At 40.8% G+C, this 16,101-nt stretch overlaps 1 protein-coding gene across 1 annotated transcript in view; it reads right to left on the reverse strand.

Moving 5' to 3' along the window:
- Positions 1-16,101, reverse strand: part of USP24 (ubiquitin specific peptidase 24) — a 195,879-nt gene that overhangs the window by 138,786 nt on the left and 40,992 nt on the right. The window contains exons 9-18 of the mRNA XM_053242957.1: positions 15,438-15,512; positions 14,334-14,492; positions 13,063-13,177; positions 12,361-12,464; positions 9,644-9,751; positions 9,003-9,098; positions 8,755-8,916; positions 6,392-6,499; positions 2,465-2,614; positions 2,224-2,355 (exon numbers count right to left, since the gene is read on the reverse strand). Of these exons, the coding sequence (XP_053098932.1) occupies positions 2,224-2,355; positions 2,465-2,614; positions 6,392-6,499; positions 8,755-8,916; positions 9,003-9,098; positions 9,644-9,751; positions 12,361-12,464; positions 13,063-13,177; positions 14,334-14,492; positions 15,438-15,512 (1,209 nt within the window). The remainder of the gene's footprint in view (positions 1-2,223; positions 2,356-2,464; positions 2,615-6,391; positions 6,500-8,754; positions 8,917-9,002; positions 9,099-9,643; positions 9,752-12,360; positions 12,465-13,062; positions 13,178-14,333; positions 14,493-15,437; positions 15,513-16,101) is intronic.

The following is a 16,101-nucleotide window of genomic DNA, read 5'->3' on the forward strand; positions in this document are numbered from 1 at the left end:
GAGACCTGGATTGAGATCTGGTCCTGCAACAGGGGGCCCTTGGCTTATGGCAAGAGTCATAGTAGGGTCCCTCTGCATATGGGCAACATGGGTGACGACGAAGAGAGAAATAATGGTGTCCAAGTGCATAGCAATCAGAGAAGGGCATGTAATGCCTTCTTGAAAACTGTTAATAGTCAAAGAGATCCTCATAATAAAAAATCTGGATCATCACTGTCACGACCACCGCTGTTCCCTTACCACCTGGTCAACTTTCAGGCCTTAAAGAGTGAACCTCACGAGTGCAAAGGGAGGGAGTTGACTCACCTGAATCCTCCTCTTCGTGGCACGTCGGGGTCCCTGTGGCTGTTCCTCTCCTGCCACTCTCCCTTCCAGCCTCCTCATCCTCGACTCTCTCTTCCTTAAATAACCCTGGCAGGCTCCACAACCCCACCCTCGCTGATTAGGTCCCCGCCCTTCTTTATTAACCCCTTTGTATTGCCCATTACATTCCCCCTTGCATCTGGTAGCCCTGGCCTACCCCCTCCTCGCTCTCCCTGTTCCCCTGTTGGCTCTTCGCCGATGTAATCAGAAGGTGACTCTGGCCTGCTGCCAGGAGCCACTGCCTTGCCCAGGTTCCCTGTTGACTCCTCTGCTTGCTCCGCTGCGGCTCTGCACTTCCTGGTTGGTCCAGATGGCGTAAGTACAGCAGGCTCCCCCGCCAGACAATCACCTCCCTTAGAAGAATCATCATCTGAAGAGAGTCTATAATACTTTGGCCCATGGTGTCTTTTAGGCGAATAAGACGTGCCCTGCAAGCAGCTTCTGTGCCTCTTATGTTTAGACCTTTTGGAGGAGATGCTTGAGCTTCTACTTCTTGACCTGGGTGTCGAATTTGGGCTAATTGGGTCATTCCTGGAACCCAGAGACTCAGGGTATGACTGAGGGTCATTTGCATTAATAGGTAGAACCGGGACTGACACCAAGGGAGGATTTAAATGGTTTGTTTTATTTTCCCCTTGCTGTTGCTCAGCAGGTGGGGCTGAAAGCATCTGTATTTTAGCAGCAGACTGGCAGTGGGGGAGGGAGCAGGAGTGGCTGGGCCCATCATATCTGCAAGAGGCATGAGTGGTGGTTTTGGCACCAGCAAGTTCGGGTTGGGGCAGTAGCTGTGGCAAGCGCCAGGTGCGCGGGCAGGATAGTGGGCGTTTTGGGGGCCGCCTGCAAAGCTAGTTCACAAAGCTAGGAATGTTGAGACTCTCCTGAGTAAGGGTGGAGGGAGAAGAGTGAAGCAGACACTGATTTTCCCGAAGTTCCAACCACAGAGGAGCTAGTAAAGAGAGCTCTCTCCCAGAGAAACGCCCAAAGCTGGGGGGCCCGATTACAGCAGGCCTATTTAGTGAAGCCCTGGCAAACCAATCACAAATCTGTGCAATGTGCATCTGCCAATCAGACCAGGCACAAGGAATGGCCATCAGAGGAGGGAAGTTTGATGGAGCACTGCAAACACTTTGTAAAATACACTTTTGTGGCCATAAGAGGCCTGAGGAGGGAAATACGGGAAGCAACATGCAAAAAAATTAAAAGGCAAAATGTAACAGAGGAAAATATGAGGAGATTTATAGGTAGAATACACAGATCACAAATAGGGGGAAATTTTCCTAATAAATTCAAAACTCTGCACAGAAAAAGAGGCAAAGCTGGAGAAGATGGCCGGAGGTTTAGCAGCTGCGGCGGTCGATGAAAGACTGAGGGAGTGTGGTAGTCTGTCACATGAGGGGAGCCGGGTTTCCTGTTCTTTTTTTCTAATATGGTAATGGTCTAGAAGTATCCAGATGGTGGCTCTGCGCAGGCGCAAATCCCATGTGTGATGCAAAGACCACAAAAAACCAACAGTATTTCTTGTCCCTAGAACTACGCACAAGGGTTACTGTTAATCACAGCTGCTTTTCTCTCTCTACAAGGTTTCCTGCACATATTAGAACTAAGATTTGAGCCCTGGATCATCTTGAATAGGTCTTAATGATATATAAAAATCAATCTGAATGGGGCAGATTGGCCATTAGTTTGGAAAAGTGAACTTGTTCTTAGAAGCCTCACTCTTATGCTAATTCAGATTGATGTAGTAATATATCAAAATATATTAGTGCTACAAGGTTTCAAGAACAAACAAGTACAGCAGTAATTCATAAAAACCCTACATTTGAAATGAATTCACAAAGCTCATATTTTCAGGTATCTCACCTCTCGATCCAACTCACAGACATCTTGGCCTGTTACAAGACATTCCCAGATTTCCCGAGCACGATTCCAGCCTAAGTAGAGTGTGGCTTCTTGGAGGAAGAATGCCAGAAATTTCAGGTGTGCTTCTAAGTACTGAAAAGATGACAAATGTATTTGGTTTTAGTTGAGCTTTTCTAAATTGATACTTTGAAGTCCAAAGTCTCCCCAACTAATCTGCTTTTACTAGCACAATATCACTTACCTCCCGATATGTGTATCGGCCATCCACAAATGTTGTTCCAGAAAGGCCTCCAGGACCTGCCACTGATGCAGCCAATCTGTGACATGCTATTAAGCTTCCTGTCACCAGCTTCACTATCTCAAAGTTTTTCTTCAGATCCTGAATAATGCTCTTGGCAAAATATTAGAAAAGTTGTATTAAGCAGAGCATTACAACTTTTACAAATAGGCTTTCAATACTGGCATGAAGTTTCCTCTTTCTATTCCCTGGACATATATACAATTAAGGTCAATCAGTATCTTTATTATGGTATTTGACCAGATTTAAGCATTATAATACAAGTTGACATTCAATGCAGTTGGTACAGTCTGTCAGATATCACAGTAGCATTTAGGTAGAGGAAGTTTACCCAATCAAGGACATCCTTACCTAACACTTGTAAAGTGTTGTGGTTTTTAAAAGTATTTTAATTGGTTTTAAATAGTTTTAATCATTTTTGAATTTTTTTAATATTGTTTTTAGCACTGTGTTTGAATTGTGGGTTTTATGTCTTTTTAAAAAGTTGTTGTACACCGCCCAGAGCCTCTGGATGGGGCGGTTTATAAATTAAATGAGACATGGATGGATAGATAGATAGATAGATAGATAGATAGATAGATAGATAGATACTGGATGGGGGGCGCTTCGCCATTGCTTGACAAATCTTGTATGCAATGGCATAAAATCTAGCAACACAAGAAGTAACAAATACAGTCTTATTTGTTACATAAAAGTCCATTGTTCTCCCCTAAAGTTTACATAAAAGTCAGCTGGTCTTCCCTGAAGGTTCTCTAAAAGAGGCAAAATCAATTTGCTATGTGGAATGGTGTAAATTTTTCAATGCAGTAAAATATGAGCAAAATTATCAACTTCGTCTGATCCACAGGAACACTTGCGGAGGTGATAGGGTATATCTTTTTATATCTCCCCTCCAACCAAGATGATGGGAAAGCATCATAACGAGCAAAGGTGAAGGCTCTCCGATGGGCTGGACATGTCAGATTATGAAGATAGCTTGCCAGAGCTAAAATTAAGGTGACCCACCAATTCTGAATACAGTTAAGGAGTTTGCTTCTCTCTTCTTATGATTCGATATCTAGAAGACGTTGCTCTAGAATTCTATTGGCTTCATCAAACCCCACAGCAATAAGAGATTCAGAAGAGAGTTAATAAATTAAATTAGATAACCACTAAACCCCTGCTAACTTGGCAAAGAGCCACCTTTTAACGTGGTGATTCTCTTTATTTAGCAGGGTGAGAGTAACTGGCCCTATCTACCCCCAGCACAGTACCTCCAGTGACTGTTGCTGGTGTATCTTGTGCTGTCATTTGTTTGATATTTCTTTGTGTAAACCACCCTGATCCATTTTTGGAAGGGTGGTATAGAAATTGAATAAATAAAATAAAATAAAATAAAATAAAATAAAATAAAATAATAATTAAACCCATTACATTATATTTAAATTAGAACACTAAGCCCATTAAATTATATAACCACTTAGAGTGGGTCTGATCCTCCAGAACAGGCGGGGGAAATCCACTTGGTTGAAACTTTAGCTTTAGCCAATATTTGAAACTTGCCAATCATACTCTGGCCTCTACCTTATTCACCCCAGCCTCAAGGCTGCGTTGGATACACCTTTTGGCATTTGAATAACCGTTCTTAGTAATTTAGTTTGGACAACCTCCGCAGGGGTAAACGGACCCAATTGATCTGCAAAGAGCAGCTGGGCCATTGATTTGGCTTGAAACAGCTTAATAGCTGCTGGGACAAGTTGTCCTCCTTTGGAGCGATAGAATCTTGAAATCACAGTAGCACTTCTCTGCGCTGTTTGTGTTATATATTCTAAGTGTGCTTTCCTCCCCCGTTAACATGAAACACCAACCCCAAGTACTTAAAACACTTAACATGTTCAACCATGTTGCTATTAATTCTCCATATGTGAGATCTGAGTCTCTTGGCGAAGAACATTACTTTAGGTTTTTTGGTAATTGATTAGCAAATGGTCTTCTAAACAGAACTGGGGAAATGCCTTTAGTGCTCTCCTAAGGCCAGTGGGTGTCAAAGATAAAATCAGTGCGTCATCAGCATAAAGAAGTATAGGGATCTGCCTACTTGCTATCTTAGGGGGCATGTCTACTCTATTCAGATATTTAACAAGCGAGTTAATATAGAAGTTGAATAACAGGGGGGCTAACATCCTTGCTTAATGCCAGTACCTGCAGGAACTGAGTTTGATAAGTCACCATTGGGATTGTGTCTTACACAAAGAGATGTATTGCTGTATAATTTATGCATCAAAAATAACAAATGTTTGTCAATTGAGGATGCACTAAGCTTTGACCATAACAGATCTCCCAGGATAGAGTCGAAAGCAAATCTGAAATCAATAAAATCAGCATATAATGAGGAACCAGGTTTACTGCCATATTTTCCTCAAGGTGTTGGAGTACTAGGCTTTGGTCTACTACAGAGCAGCCCGCTAGACAGCCAGCCTGCTCCTCAGCCAAGATTGATTCCTGTTCCAACCAATCTTGAAGCTTCAATTGTAGGTGTTTAGCATTAAGTTTGATGATAATACTCAATAGATTTATAGGCCTATAGTTTCCCGTGTCATCCTTCCTCCCCCTTTTTAAAATAGGGACAATTATAGCAAGACCCCAATCTTTAGGTATTTCAGCAGTTCTATCTGTGTGTGTGAAAAGGGATGCCAGAACAGGGGCCCAACAATCATTGGTCTTTATTAGCTCAGCGGATATGTTGTCGCACCCTGAGGCCTTGCCTGATTTTAGTTGTGTTATAAGTCCAGTAACCTCCTGAATGGAGACGGCTGGCCAGTCAGGCAAGATCAATTTACTAAAGTCTGAACACTCTACAATCCAAGTCTGGCTCCCATATACAGTTAAGGTCTAAAACTTCTTACAGTTCCTATCTTCATTCTTCTATTCACCACAATTTCCAGTCATTTTACCAGATTTCCAGCAAAACGTTTCAAGAACAAGTTCAACACTACAAATTCAACACATCTCCTTCAGTTAGCACAGAACAAAAGACTTGTGCTTTCCTTTCCAAGGGCAAATTTGACTTTACTGAGATGATTTAGCATATGTGCCACCATGGTGTAGTGGTTAGAGTGCTGGACTAGGACCGGGGAGACCCGAGTTCAAATCCCCATTTAGCCATAATTCTTGCTGGGTGACTCTGGGCCAGTCACTTCTCTCTCAGCCTAACCTACTTCACAGGGTTGTTGTGAGGAGAAACTTAAGCATGTAGTGCACCACTATGGGCTCCTTGGAGGAAAAGCGGGGTGTAAAATGTAAATAATTAAATAATAATAATAAAAAATGACAAAACTAATACAAAGTCAACATGACTTTTAAAAATTCTTATTATTTACAGTGTCAGACCTATTAAGAGAATGGATGTTGGCCTGTGCTTATAGCAAGAATATAGTCACATACTTACGAAAGCCTACATGCAAACTAGTGCTTTGCTATTGTAATGCTACTGTGCTAGTACAAGGATGTAGTGCAATGAAGTTGTGCAAAAAAGGAAAGGAAAGGAAAGGAAAGGAAAGTCTGCTCCAGACTAGTTCTTGTGCTAGTGAAAGATGCTGACACATTGCCCAACATCTTGCACAAACTTGTATGTGTTCTGGATAAGGTCTTCTAATAGCATTTGCACAACATGGAGAAACACTGCAGATTCGCAATTTTTCTCATTGCACTTGTGCAACACTAGACTGTCTATCAAACGATTTTTCTGCCTTTTGCTCCCAAAGGAAGCCCAAGCGGGCTTACAAACATATGACTTTTAAAAGTTTCCCAAATCTTGTTCCAACCCACCCCCCTCCCCTGCCTACCAATCACAGCAGTCCACACAAGATTTCGTCTCAAAAATGTCCTTACCTTATCTTGTTTTTGGTAGGTTTGCTTAATAAATGAGCGTGTGATTTCATGAAGCTGACGTAAAGCTGGCACCACCCACACAAACTGAGGATTATTATGTTGAGATGACTAGTAGGAGAAGATAATATAAATTAATATCTATACCCTCAGTAACAAAGACTACATGGCTTAAACTTTCAAAGCTTGATTCCCCATTCCAGATTACTTTTGTAGTTTGTACTTAAACTAGTCCTTGATTCCAACCAATTCCTACCAAGTTGATCTCTTTCCTGTGTTTAAGTGTTCAATATAACATATTATATATAGATTTTCGAGTAATTGTACAATAAAACTAACAGAACAGGCTATCATGGTCATAGAATAGTGGTTCATATATAGACAAATAATATGCTTGCAAAAGTACATTCTATTTGCACAAGGTAGAACGGTTCTTGCCGATTCTCTTTCCTGCTGCCTTCATGCCTCTCAAAAAATATGTACCTGAGGATTAGGGGACATTCAGGGACATATTTCCAGAGGACATCATGATTAAAAACTCATTTAAAAAGTTATGAATTGTGTTGAGAAGAGTGAATAGAAATTAACCTCTCTCAAATACCATCAAACCTTGGGGTCACCCAATGAAGTAAGCCAAATTAATAATATGGGATTCACTACCACAAGATGCAGTGTTGAGGGCCACAAATTTAGAAAACTTTTTAAAAGAATTTGTCAGATTTATGGAAGGGGGCCGTTGTCTAATCCATTAACTATGATGCTAAATATATAAGGAAAGGGCACAATTATTTAATATGTTACAGCTAAAACATGAACTAATTTGGGGAAATGCTACAAGGCTGGTGTCATAAGAACAGCTTTGCTGGATCAGATCTGAGGCCTATCTGGTCCAGCACCTTGTTTCACATAGTGGCCCACCCGATGTCTTCGGGAGTCACACAACCAGGAGGAAGGCATGCTCCCTTTCTTGCCACTGCTGCTCTGCAAGCAGTGTCTGGAGGCATTCTGCCTCTGAACATGGAGATAGAATAGTAATCAGGACAAGTAGCCACTGATAGGCTTGTCCTCCATGAATTTGTCTAAACCCCACTTAAAGCTGGTGGCCATCACCATTTATGGAAGGTTAGAAATGTAACATGCTAACTTTCTATAATTTCATATAGTGTTTTTGAGTAAGCATGTGTGCTTTCCCCCAGACACTGAATGTACATTAGCTAGGAGAAAGTCAGACCTGTCCTGCTATATTTCCTGTATAGGAAACTGTAACTAAATCAGACTGTGCCCTACATCAAGTTTATTATAAAAACATACAGGCGAGCCTTTTGTTTAGTGCCTTCATTCTGAAGCAGGCTTGCAGAACATAAGAACCAGGGAGTAGATCCGGCCCACGGGGACTCTTTTGCTGGCCTACAGGAAGGAATATCTTCTAGCAACAACAGAAGCCATGAAGACCTCTTGGCATGTCCTGCTGATGAGCAGCAGCAGCTCAATGCACTTGGCTGCTTAAGACCAGATGTTCCTGGTCCCCAGGCTGGAGCCTGCTGACACCATCCCTCTTCTACTCCACTTTTCCCTGATTCCAGCCCTCTGTCTCCACACTTTCATTACTATTTTTTGATAAATTTCAATGTATAATTAATGTGCTGATAATTAACCTTGGCCCCTACACACCAAGTCATGGTTGGCTCTGCACACCTGTTCTAGAATTAGCAGAAGCTATACTCCCTGGTTTCCATGCTACATTTTCTACAAAGAGGGTTGTGTGATGATTAGTGATTGGAAGTGTACAATTTTGACTTGATACCCCAGTTAAATATCTCTCCTGGAATGTCACAGGTGGACTCGTGGCATGAATTCACAGAGAGGCCAAGGTACTGAGCACAGGTGACTATTTCAAGCCAGAATACTTCAGGTTATATTGTCAAAGCCCTCTTTCCAACATTAGGATACTGAACTTTGTAAACTCAGTAGTATTATTGAAGTATTTAAGCTTGTTCTTTTAAACACACAAACAAGCTTTCCCAATAATACATACTACTTACTCAGTTTATTAAGGCAAAAGTCTCCTGTTAGAGAGAGGGCTTTGAAAATGGAGTCTGAAGTGTTCAGGTTTCATAAATCTAACTTTGTTCTACACCCCATCCATTTGCAAATTCTGTCCTTGTAGTTTCTCTCAAAACTGGTCACACTTTCTGAACATTTGAAACAAAGGCAAGAGATGTATTATTCTCTTGGCAAGTAAACTGGAGTGTGCATACACACAAGTTTCCCAAGGTGAGAACTTGCAACTGGGACAATCACCTATCTAAGGCAATACCATGAGATTGTACAATTTGAGAAAACACAAATTCAAAAAACAAACAAACCCTCTTAATATCTTCAATGCATTTGATGATGTAGCTTCTTTTGATTGCCTCCTTTACTGCGTATGCATCACTAAGGATTGTCAAATGCTCCTCCAAGGCCTGTTGAATCAAACTGCAGGGTAATGTTGGAAGATGAGCCAAGTCCCAGAGAACCTCAAGAACCTATAGGGTACACACAGCTAATTACTACCATTCATTTCAGAAGCTGACATCTGCGCTTTTAAAAAAACAAAATGTATTATTCTTGCCTTTCCAGTAGTTGTCTCTACACGTGCTTCCCGACCAATGCGTCCTATTAAGCTTAACAGTTTCTGTCTCACTCTATCACTCTCAGACTCCCAACTCTACAAAGGAATAAATAAAAAATAAATTTGTGTGTTGTGTATGTGGCAAACAATTTATTTTAGTTTTAAACCCTGAATTCAAAAAGCTACCATAGCAAGAGATAGCCTGCTTTGAACTGAAAATATCAACTATTCAAAGCAGGGGTAAAATATTTAGCGAATTTTGAATTCAAAAGCCTTACTTCTGACTTTATATTCATAAGTTAAACTTACTAAGGCAATCACCATAAATCTTTATGTAACTCATCTTAAGTAGAGCTTAAGACAGTTGCAGATAAGCAAGGTCTTTTATTGGTTACTTTAAGTTAAGTGGGCCTAATTTGATATCACACCTAATCTACTAGCATCCCCAATGTTTTCAGTAATATTCCCCAGCTTAATTAATTAATTTATAATATAGTTCAGTATGTTATGTATTCCTAGGTCGAAACTTAAGATGTCAGAGCTTGGGCTGCCCTCATCGGAGATTTTCAGGTTCAATGGGACTTCAAAATGTATTTCAAGTCTTTGCTATAGTTTCAAATTTAGGCCAATGTAAGTCTCACCTTCTGAATAAGGACAAAGAGATGACTGATCTGATCTGAACTGAACTTCACAGCAGCTGCTGCAATAATAGCATGGATGTTCTCTATCACAGTTGATGGTTGTCCTGACTTCAAGGGGTGGTGGGACAGAGGAGGAGAGAATATACAATAATGAGAAAATAGCTATGTATTACCAAACAAATATATAATCATGTGTAAAGGTTTACATCAAGCAGGAAGGCTGTAAGCCGATTGATTTTTAACTGGAGTAAGCCCTACTGAACATACAGGGATTCACTTCTAATTAAACAAGAGTAAAATTACACTAAAAGTGTATTAAATAGAAGTAGAAGTCTTCTGAAACCAGAGTAACAAAAAATGTAATAAAGAATGGGCAAGCTATATTTTTTATTACCAGCTAAGTGGTTTTTTTGAAATATCACACTGACAAACTTGGCAGCTTGATTTTGAACAGGACAAAAAGTATTTGTACAAAACCTCTCCCAGAATACAAAGTGTTAAGATACTGTTTGCTGGGTGTGTCACTGATTACTCATTCAGAAGTGCTTTTAGTTACACTCTGGGTATTCTGGAGGCTGAAAGAACCAATTCAAATACAGTGGCTAGGATAAGTTTCACAACTATTTCATTTCACAGTGATCACCACTAGATCATTCTCCAAGGATGAATCACTTATTCATCTAAGAAGAAGTAATTCTGAGCACCTTGGAAGCTAAAATTGCAAAATTAAATAGGGCTTGTCAGAAATTAGCTATCTCACTCATCATTCTTAAGGAATGCTCTTGGTCTAAATCAAGAGACATTGGTAACACAGCACTTATCAGTTTATTAGAAAAGCCAGAAGCTAGAAACATAAGAAGCTACCTTATACTGAGTCAGACCATTAGTCCATCTAGCTAAATATTGTCTACACAGACTGGCAGCGACTTCTCCAAGGTTACAGGCAGGAGTCTCTCTCAGCCCTATCATGCCAGGGAGGGAACTTGCAAGTGCTCTTCTCGGAGCAGTCCCATCCCCTATCTTAGAGTGCTCACAATGTAGTCTCCCATTCAAATGCAAACAAGGGTGGACTCTGCTGAGCAAAGGAGACAATTCATGCTTGCTGCCACAAGACCAGCTCTCCTCCTCCAAGATATAATACTAACTAGCATGGTATATGAAATCAGTATTTTAAAGTAATGCAAATATTAAAACAGAGGGCTGGAGACAGGGGGGAAGGCAAGGGGGGAAGAGGGATTGCCCTCTGCCCCTTCACTTTCATTACTACTTTTAATAATTAATGTTTATAGTATAATAAATCATTAGTGTGTTGAAAATCAACCTTGGCCCCCGCACACCAAGCCATGGTTGGCTCCAGCCCACCAGTGTATTTGAGTTGTTCACTCCTGATCTACACTGATTGGCAATGGCTTCTCCGGGGCTTCAGGCAGGGATCTTTCCCAGCCCTACCCAAGGATGACAGGGATTGAACACTGGACCTTCTACACGCACAGCAGATGCTCTATCAATGAGCTACACCCCCATCCCCAAAGGTGGCATATATGGTTTCTGCTGTTGCTACAGGATATTCTTCCTGTTGGCCAGCCAAAAAAAAAAAAAAGGAGTCCCAGTGGGTCAGATCTGGCCCCTGGGTCTTGTGTTGTGAAGGCCTGGTATAGACAATACTGAGCTAGATGGACTAACAGTCTTTTGGTATAAGGCAACTTCCTACCTTTCTATTTCTGAGAACCAGCTTGCCAAATCATTAATCAAATTCTTGGTGTTGCATATTCAAGTAGGAAATTGAAAAATGAACTTGTGAGCAATGTCAAGAATATCTGAAGTTAATTTACAATGTCTAAATGACTCTAAACAGTGATTCAAATGACTCTAAACAGTCATTCTGAAATATTACAGCGGTATTCTTGGTTAAAAACCATTGTATGTTAATATCAATCTACTGATATTAACATCTTGATGACATCTTGCAAGACTGGTACCAGATTGTGCTGGGCATGCAGGTAGGGACCTCCTCCACACATGAGCTTGCTGGATGGTGGTAGATAGGCAGCCACAGCTCCAGGGGCATGAGGACAGTGGAGCAAGGGGGGACAACTGTCCTTTGGCTGCTAGGATCTGGAGGGCTGCCAAGGCAGCTCCTCAGCCACAGCACCACCTTGCCCCCCCCCCCCCCGCCAACCCACCCAGTGAACAAAGCGTTTGCTGGTTGGGAGCATGAGACACCGCTCTCCTCCCCAGCTAGTGTTTCATTGTAACATGTAAATTATGTTCTTATAAAAGGGGTCTGGATAACATCATGGAGGAGAGGTCTATCAATGGCTACTAGTTGGAGGGCTATAGGCCAGTCCAGCGTCAAAGGCAGGATGCCTCTGAGTACCAGTTGCAGGGGAGCAACAGCAGGAGAGAGGTCATGCCCTCAACTCCTGCCTGTAGGCTTCCAGATGCATCTGGTGGGCCACTGTGTGAAACGGGATGATGGACTAGATGGGCCTTGGGCCTGATCCAGCAGGGCTGTTCTTATGTTCATTTCTTGAGTCCCAATTCTCGCAATGGCAGAAAAGCCAACATACACTGTAACTCCATGAACTACTTAGCTTTTGATCAGGCAAACTACTTTCTGCTGATAATTTGGCTGGGTTTTGTACATACTTCTCAAAATCATGTTTCCTCTAGCCTTGCCATAACAGTATGAGACACAAAACACGGCACATGCTTACCTGTATTCTCCAAATTTTTGTCAGTTCATCCAGTGATAATTTGCTTCCTAGCAGTTCAATAATTCCCTTTATACGATCACAATACTGTGCTTGGTCTATATTACCTGGCAGAAGAAACACAGAACTCAGTGAGCAGAGACAGGAGGAATGCCTCATTAAGTCTTCATCTGGCAGTAACAGCACACAAATTCCATTTTTGCAAATAAAGAGATATAACATGAACTCAATTTCTGTTTTTGAGTTTTCATCCTCGATTCTGCCACTGGAATCTCTGCAACTGAAGAATTAAACCATTTCTACACCTTACACAATGGACAATGAATGTGGCAATCTGAAGCAGAATAACTAGGGAGTAAGTCTTTAGGAAGTGAATTGGATATACTTTTGAGTAGACATGCTTAGGATTGCACTGCACAACAGTTAAATGTCCTTAAACATCCTCTTTCCAGAGGGAGAGAAATGCACTGTAGAACATCTGGTAGGCAAAGATGGATAAGATTCAGCAGACTATAACAGTAAGAACAAATATGCTTAAGACATATTTTGTGATGAGAGCACAGAAGATTACAGAATTTTAGAAATGCTTAACAATATACTTTTTAGGGTAGATACTCTCAGCAAAACAATGCAGGTATGGTTCAATCCTTTCCGTTTAAGAAGTCCAGCAAGACAGAGAATGGAATCATTTATCCATAAGCTTACCTTCTAATGCAATTGATAGGACAGAGTTTTCTACTAGCCAGTTTAACAATCGATCTGTATCTATTGCATTCTTTACCGATTTGGACATAGTGCTGTCTTCAATAAGTTTTGTTACCTAAAAGTAGAAGGTACACACTATACTTAGAAGCTTAAGTTACAAACACAAAATGAGAAATGAGATTCTTAAAAAAAAAAAAAAAACCAAAAGAATTTGCTGGTCTTGTGGTAGCAAGCATGAATTGTCTCCTTTGCTAAGCAGTGTCCACCATGGTATGCATTTGAATGGGAGACATGTGAGCACTGTAAGATATTCCCCTCTGGGAATGGGGCATTTCTGGGCAGAGCACCTGCATACTTGCATGCAGAAGTTTCTAAGTTCCTTCCCTGACATCTCCAAGAGAGGGCTGAGAGAGACTCCTGCCTGCAACCTTGGAGAAGCCGCTGCCAGTCTGTGTAAATACTGAGCTAGACGAACCACTATGTTACTATGCAATATATATTCACTATGAAGACTGTGCAAATTCCAAAAATTATTATTTGAATAATCTGGGAATGAATAAATAGAGCAGGCAACACTGAACAGTTCCATTTTCCATTTTGGGGATCCTTCCCCCACCACCCACCCCTTCACAGCAATGACCTGCTCTGTAAGTTCACTAATATTCCGAGTACTCATTAATAGCATTGATTATTTATAAGCACTTCAACAGTTCAGTGCTACAGTAGCATCAAAGTATATTCTAGTTTTTACATAGATTACCTTATAGTCATCTGATATAAATGGAATTATAACAATGGCCAGAATATAGACTTTTGATTCCTTCTACACACCTGCATTTTTTATCTGAACACTTTGTGACCAAAAAACCCAGTATCTAATCAGCCATTAAGCCACTACATTGTTTTGTTTATAAAAGCATATATGCCCCTCCTTTATTATTCTGAGATAAAGCTACCCAAAGCTAGCAAAATAAAAAATAAAATATTACAAAAAACACAAACAGCAGCTAAAATCTATCAAACAGAATGGAAACCAAAGAAAATCATGACAAATGCCTGTCAAAATAAAAACCCTCGTAAGGCACCAGAACACCATCAAAGGTGGAGCCAAACCAGCTGAGAAAATCCTTCATTTGTTTCTACCAACTGCAACTCAGATGGAGGCGGGATCTACAGTACCTCTCAATAATATAATTTTAGAAGAGTGTGGTGGACAAGCACAGACATTTCATACTGTAAATGGCAACCTAATAAAGATTTTTTTGACTTACTTCTTTGAGAGAATTCATTTTTGCACTGAAGTGTGGTGATTTCAACATACGCAACAGGATGTCTAACCGCAGATCATCCACTACTGTTACCAAGTCAGGTTGGAAACGCATACAAAGGAGCTTGATGGCAGACAATAGTTCAGGGATACTAACTAGCCTCTGTAAAAGATAACAGTTATGATGCCCTAGAAATATATCATATTAAGAATGAATTCCAATGGCAGAGAAAACAATCTATAACCTGGTTCAGCCTGACCTTTGAACGAAGGCTACAATGTTATGCACACTTACTTTGGAGTAAGTATTACTGCAGACATGCATAGGATGGTACTATACATTAATATGGCAAAGCAGCAGCTCACATTCTCTCTTTCCTAGTGAATATTAACAGCTTTTATTCACATATCTATCACTACTTCATGCAATTCTGAAGATATACACTGTCAATCTATGTAAAATGACTGACAATGAAAATTCCAATATAGGTTGACATACATAGTGAGACTTGTATAGAAAGTATTAGCTGACCGCAGTCAAACTTTGGCAAAACCATAGAATGAAATATATGCATATGCTCAAAGAAAAATGCAGATTTACAGCTGCTGCAAGTACTGTATAGTACCTCTGTTAACTGGGCAAAGAGACACTTTTCAAGAGTGCTGGCTCTCTCATATTTAGCAGGGGGAAAGCAACTGTTCATGTTCAGACCGCACAGGGTCTCTTCAGTGGCTGTTGCTGGTATCATGGATGTGTGCCGTGGTATGTGATTGTGAGTCACTTTTTTCATATCTTTTACTATGTGAACTGCTTTGAGAGCTTTTTGTGAAAAGCGGTATATAAATATTTTTATAATTTAATTTAGTATTTAAAAAAAACCACAGTAGACACACTACAACTGATACCATTAATGAGAAAAATCTCCTAACTTTTATATACCTGACATATGTGTATGTCAGCACAAGTATTACATCATGCATTAGAAAACTATATAAATAAATATTATGGGAGTGGTTACAAATTAGCATATGATAAATATGTTAAATGACAATTATATGCTTGATAATTGTACAGCATTCCTGGCTTTTTCAATAAATAAAATTGTACCTTGTCTTTTAGATCCTTTTCTTCTACATTCTGTACATATTTAATCATATTATGTATTACTGGATCCAACATGGGCTATAAGAACAAGAAAAGAGTTATTCCACAGATTAAACAGAAAACTCCATTTACCCAAAGTCTTTACAATAACTGACTGGGGCCTTTCACACAATCGTGTGGGCTAGCATGGGGAAGGCAGGGTTCCCAGACTGGCCCCAGCCACTGCACATGATCGTCATGGCAGCTACCAGCATGGCATCCTGGAGGCCAGGGGAATCTCAAAATGCACCACATGATGAACATGGTACATTGGGAGACGTACCCTGGGGTGCCCATCTCCGTTTCAGGCTCCATTTCGATCCTGGAGCCTGGCTTAATCAAGCGCTTGTTCCGTTAACCCTGGCTAAAAGCCGGGCTTGGTGCCACAGCAAACGTTGGGATCCACATGGATCCCAGTGGTTGTCATGGACAGCCAAGCCTGAGCTGACACACGCATGCACGCAGGACTATGTACAGAGCACTGTTCTCATGGCAATGTCTTGCAACCTCCTGAAAAGCTGGTTCTGAAGGAGAGGATGGGGCCGTATCTCAGTGGCAGAGCATCTGCTTTGCAGGAAGTCCCAGGTTCAGTCACTGGCATCTCCAGGTAGGGTTGGGAAAGTCTCCT

Source organism: Hemicordylus capensis, chromosome 4, assembly GCF_027244095.1.
Source record: "Hemicordylus capensis ecotype Gifberg chromosome 4, rHemCap1.1.pri, whole genome shotgun sequence".
Classification (NCBI taxonomy): Eukaryota; Metazoa; Chordata; class Lepidosauria; order Squamata; family Cordylidae; genus Hemicordylus; species Hemicordylus capensis.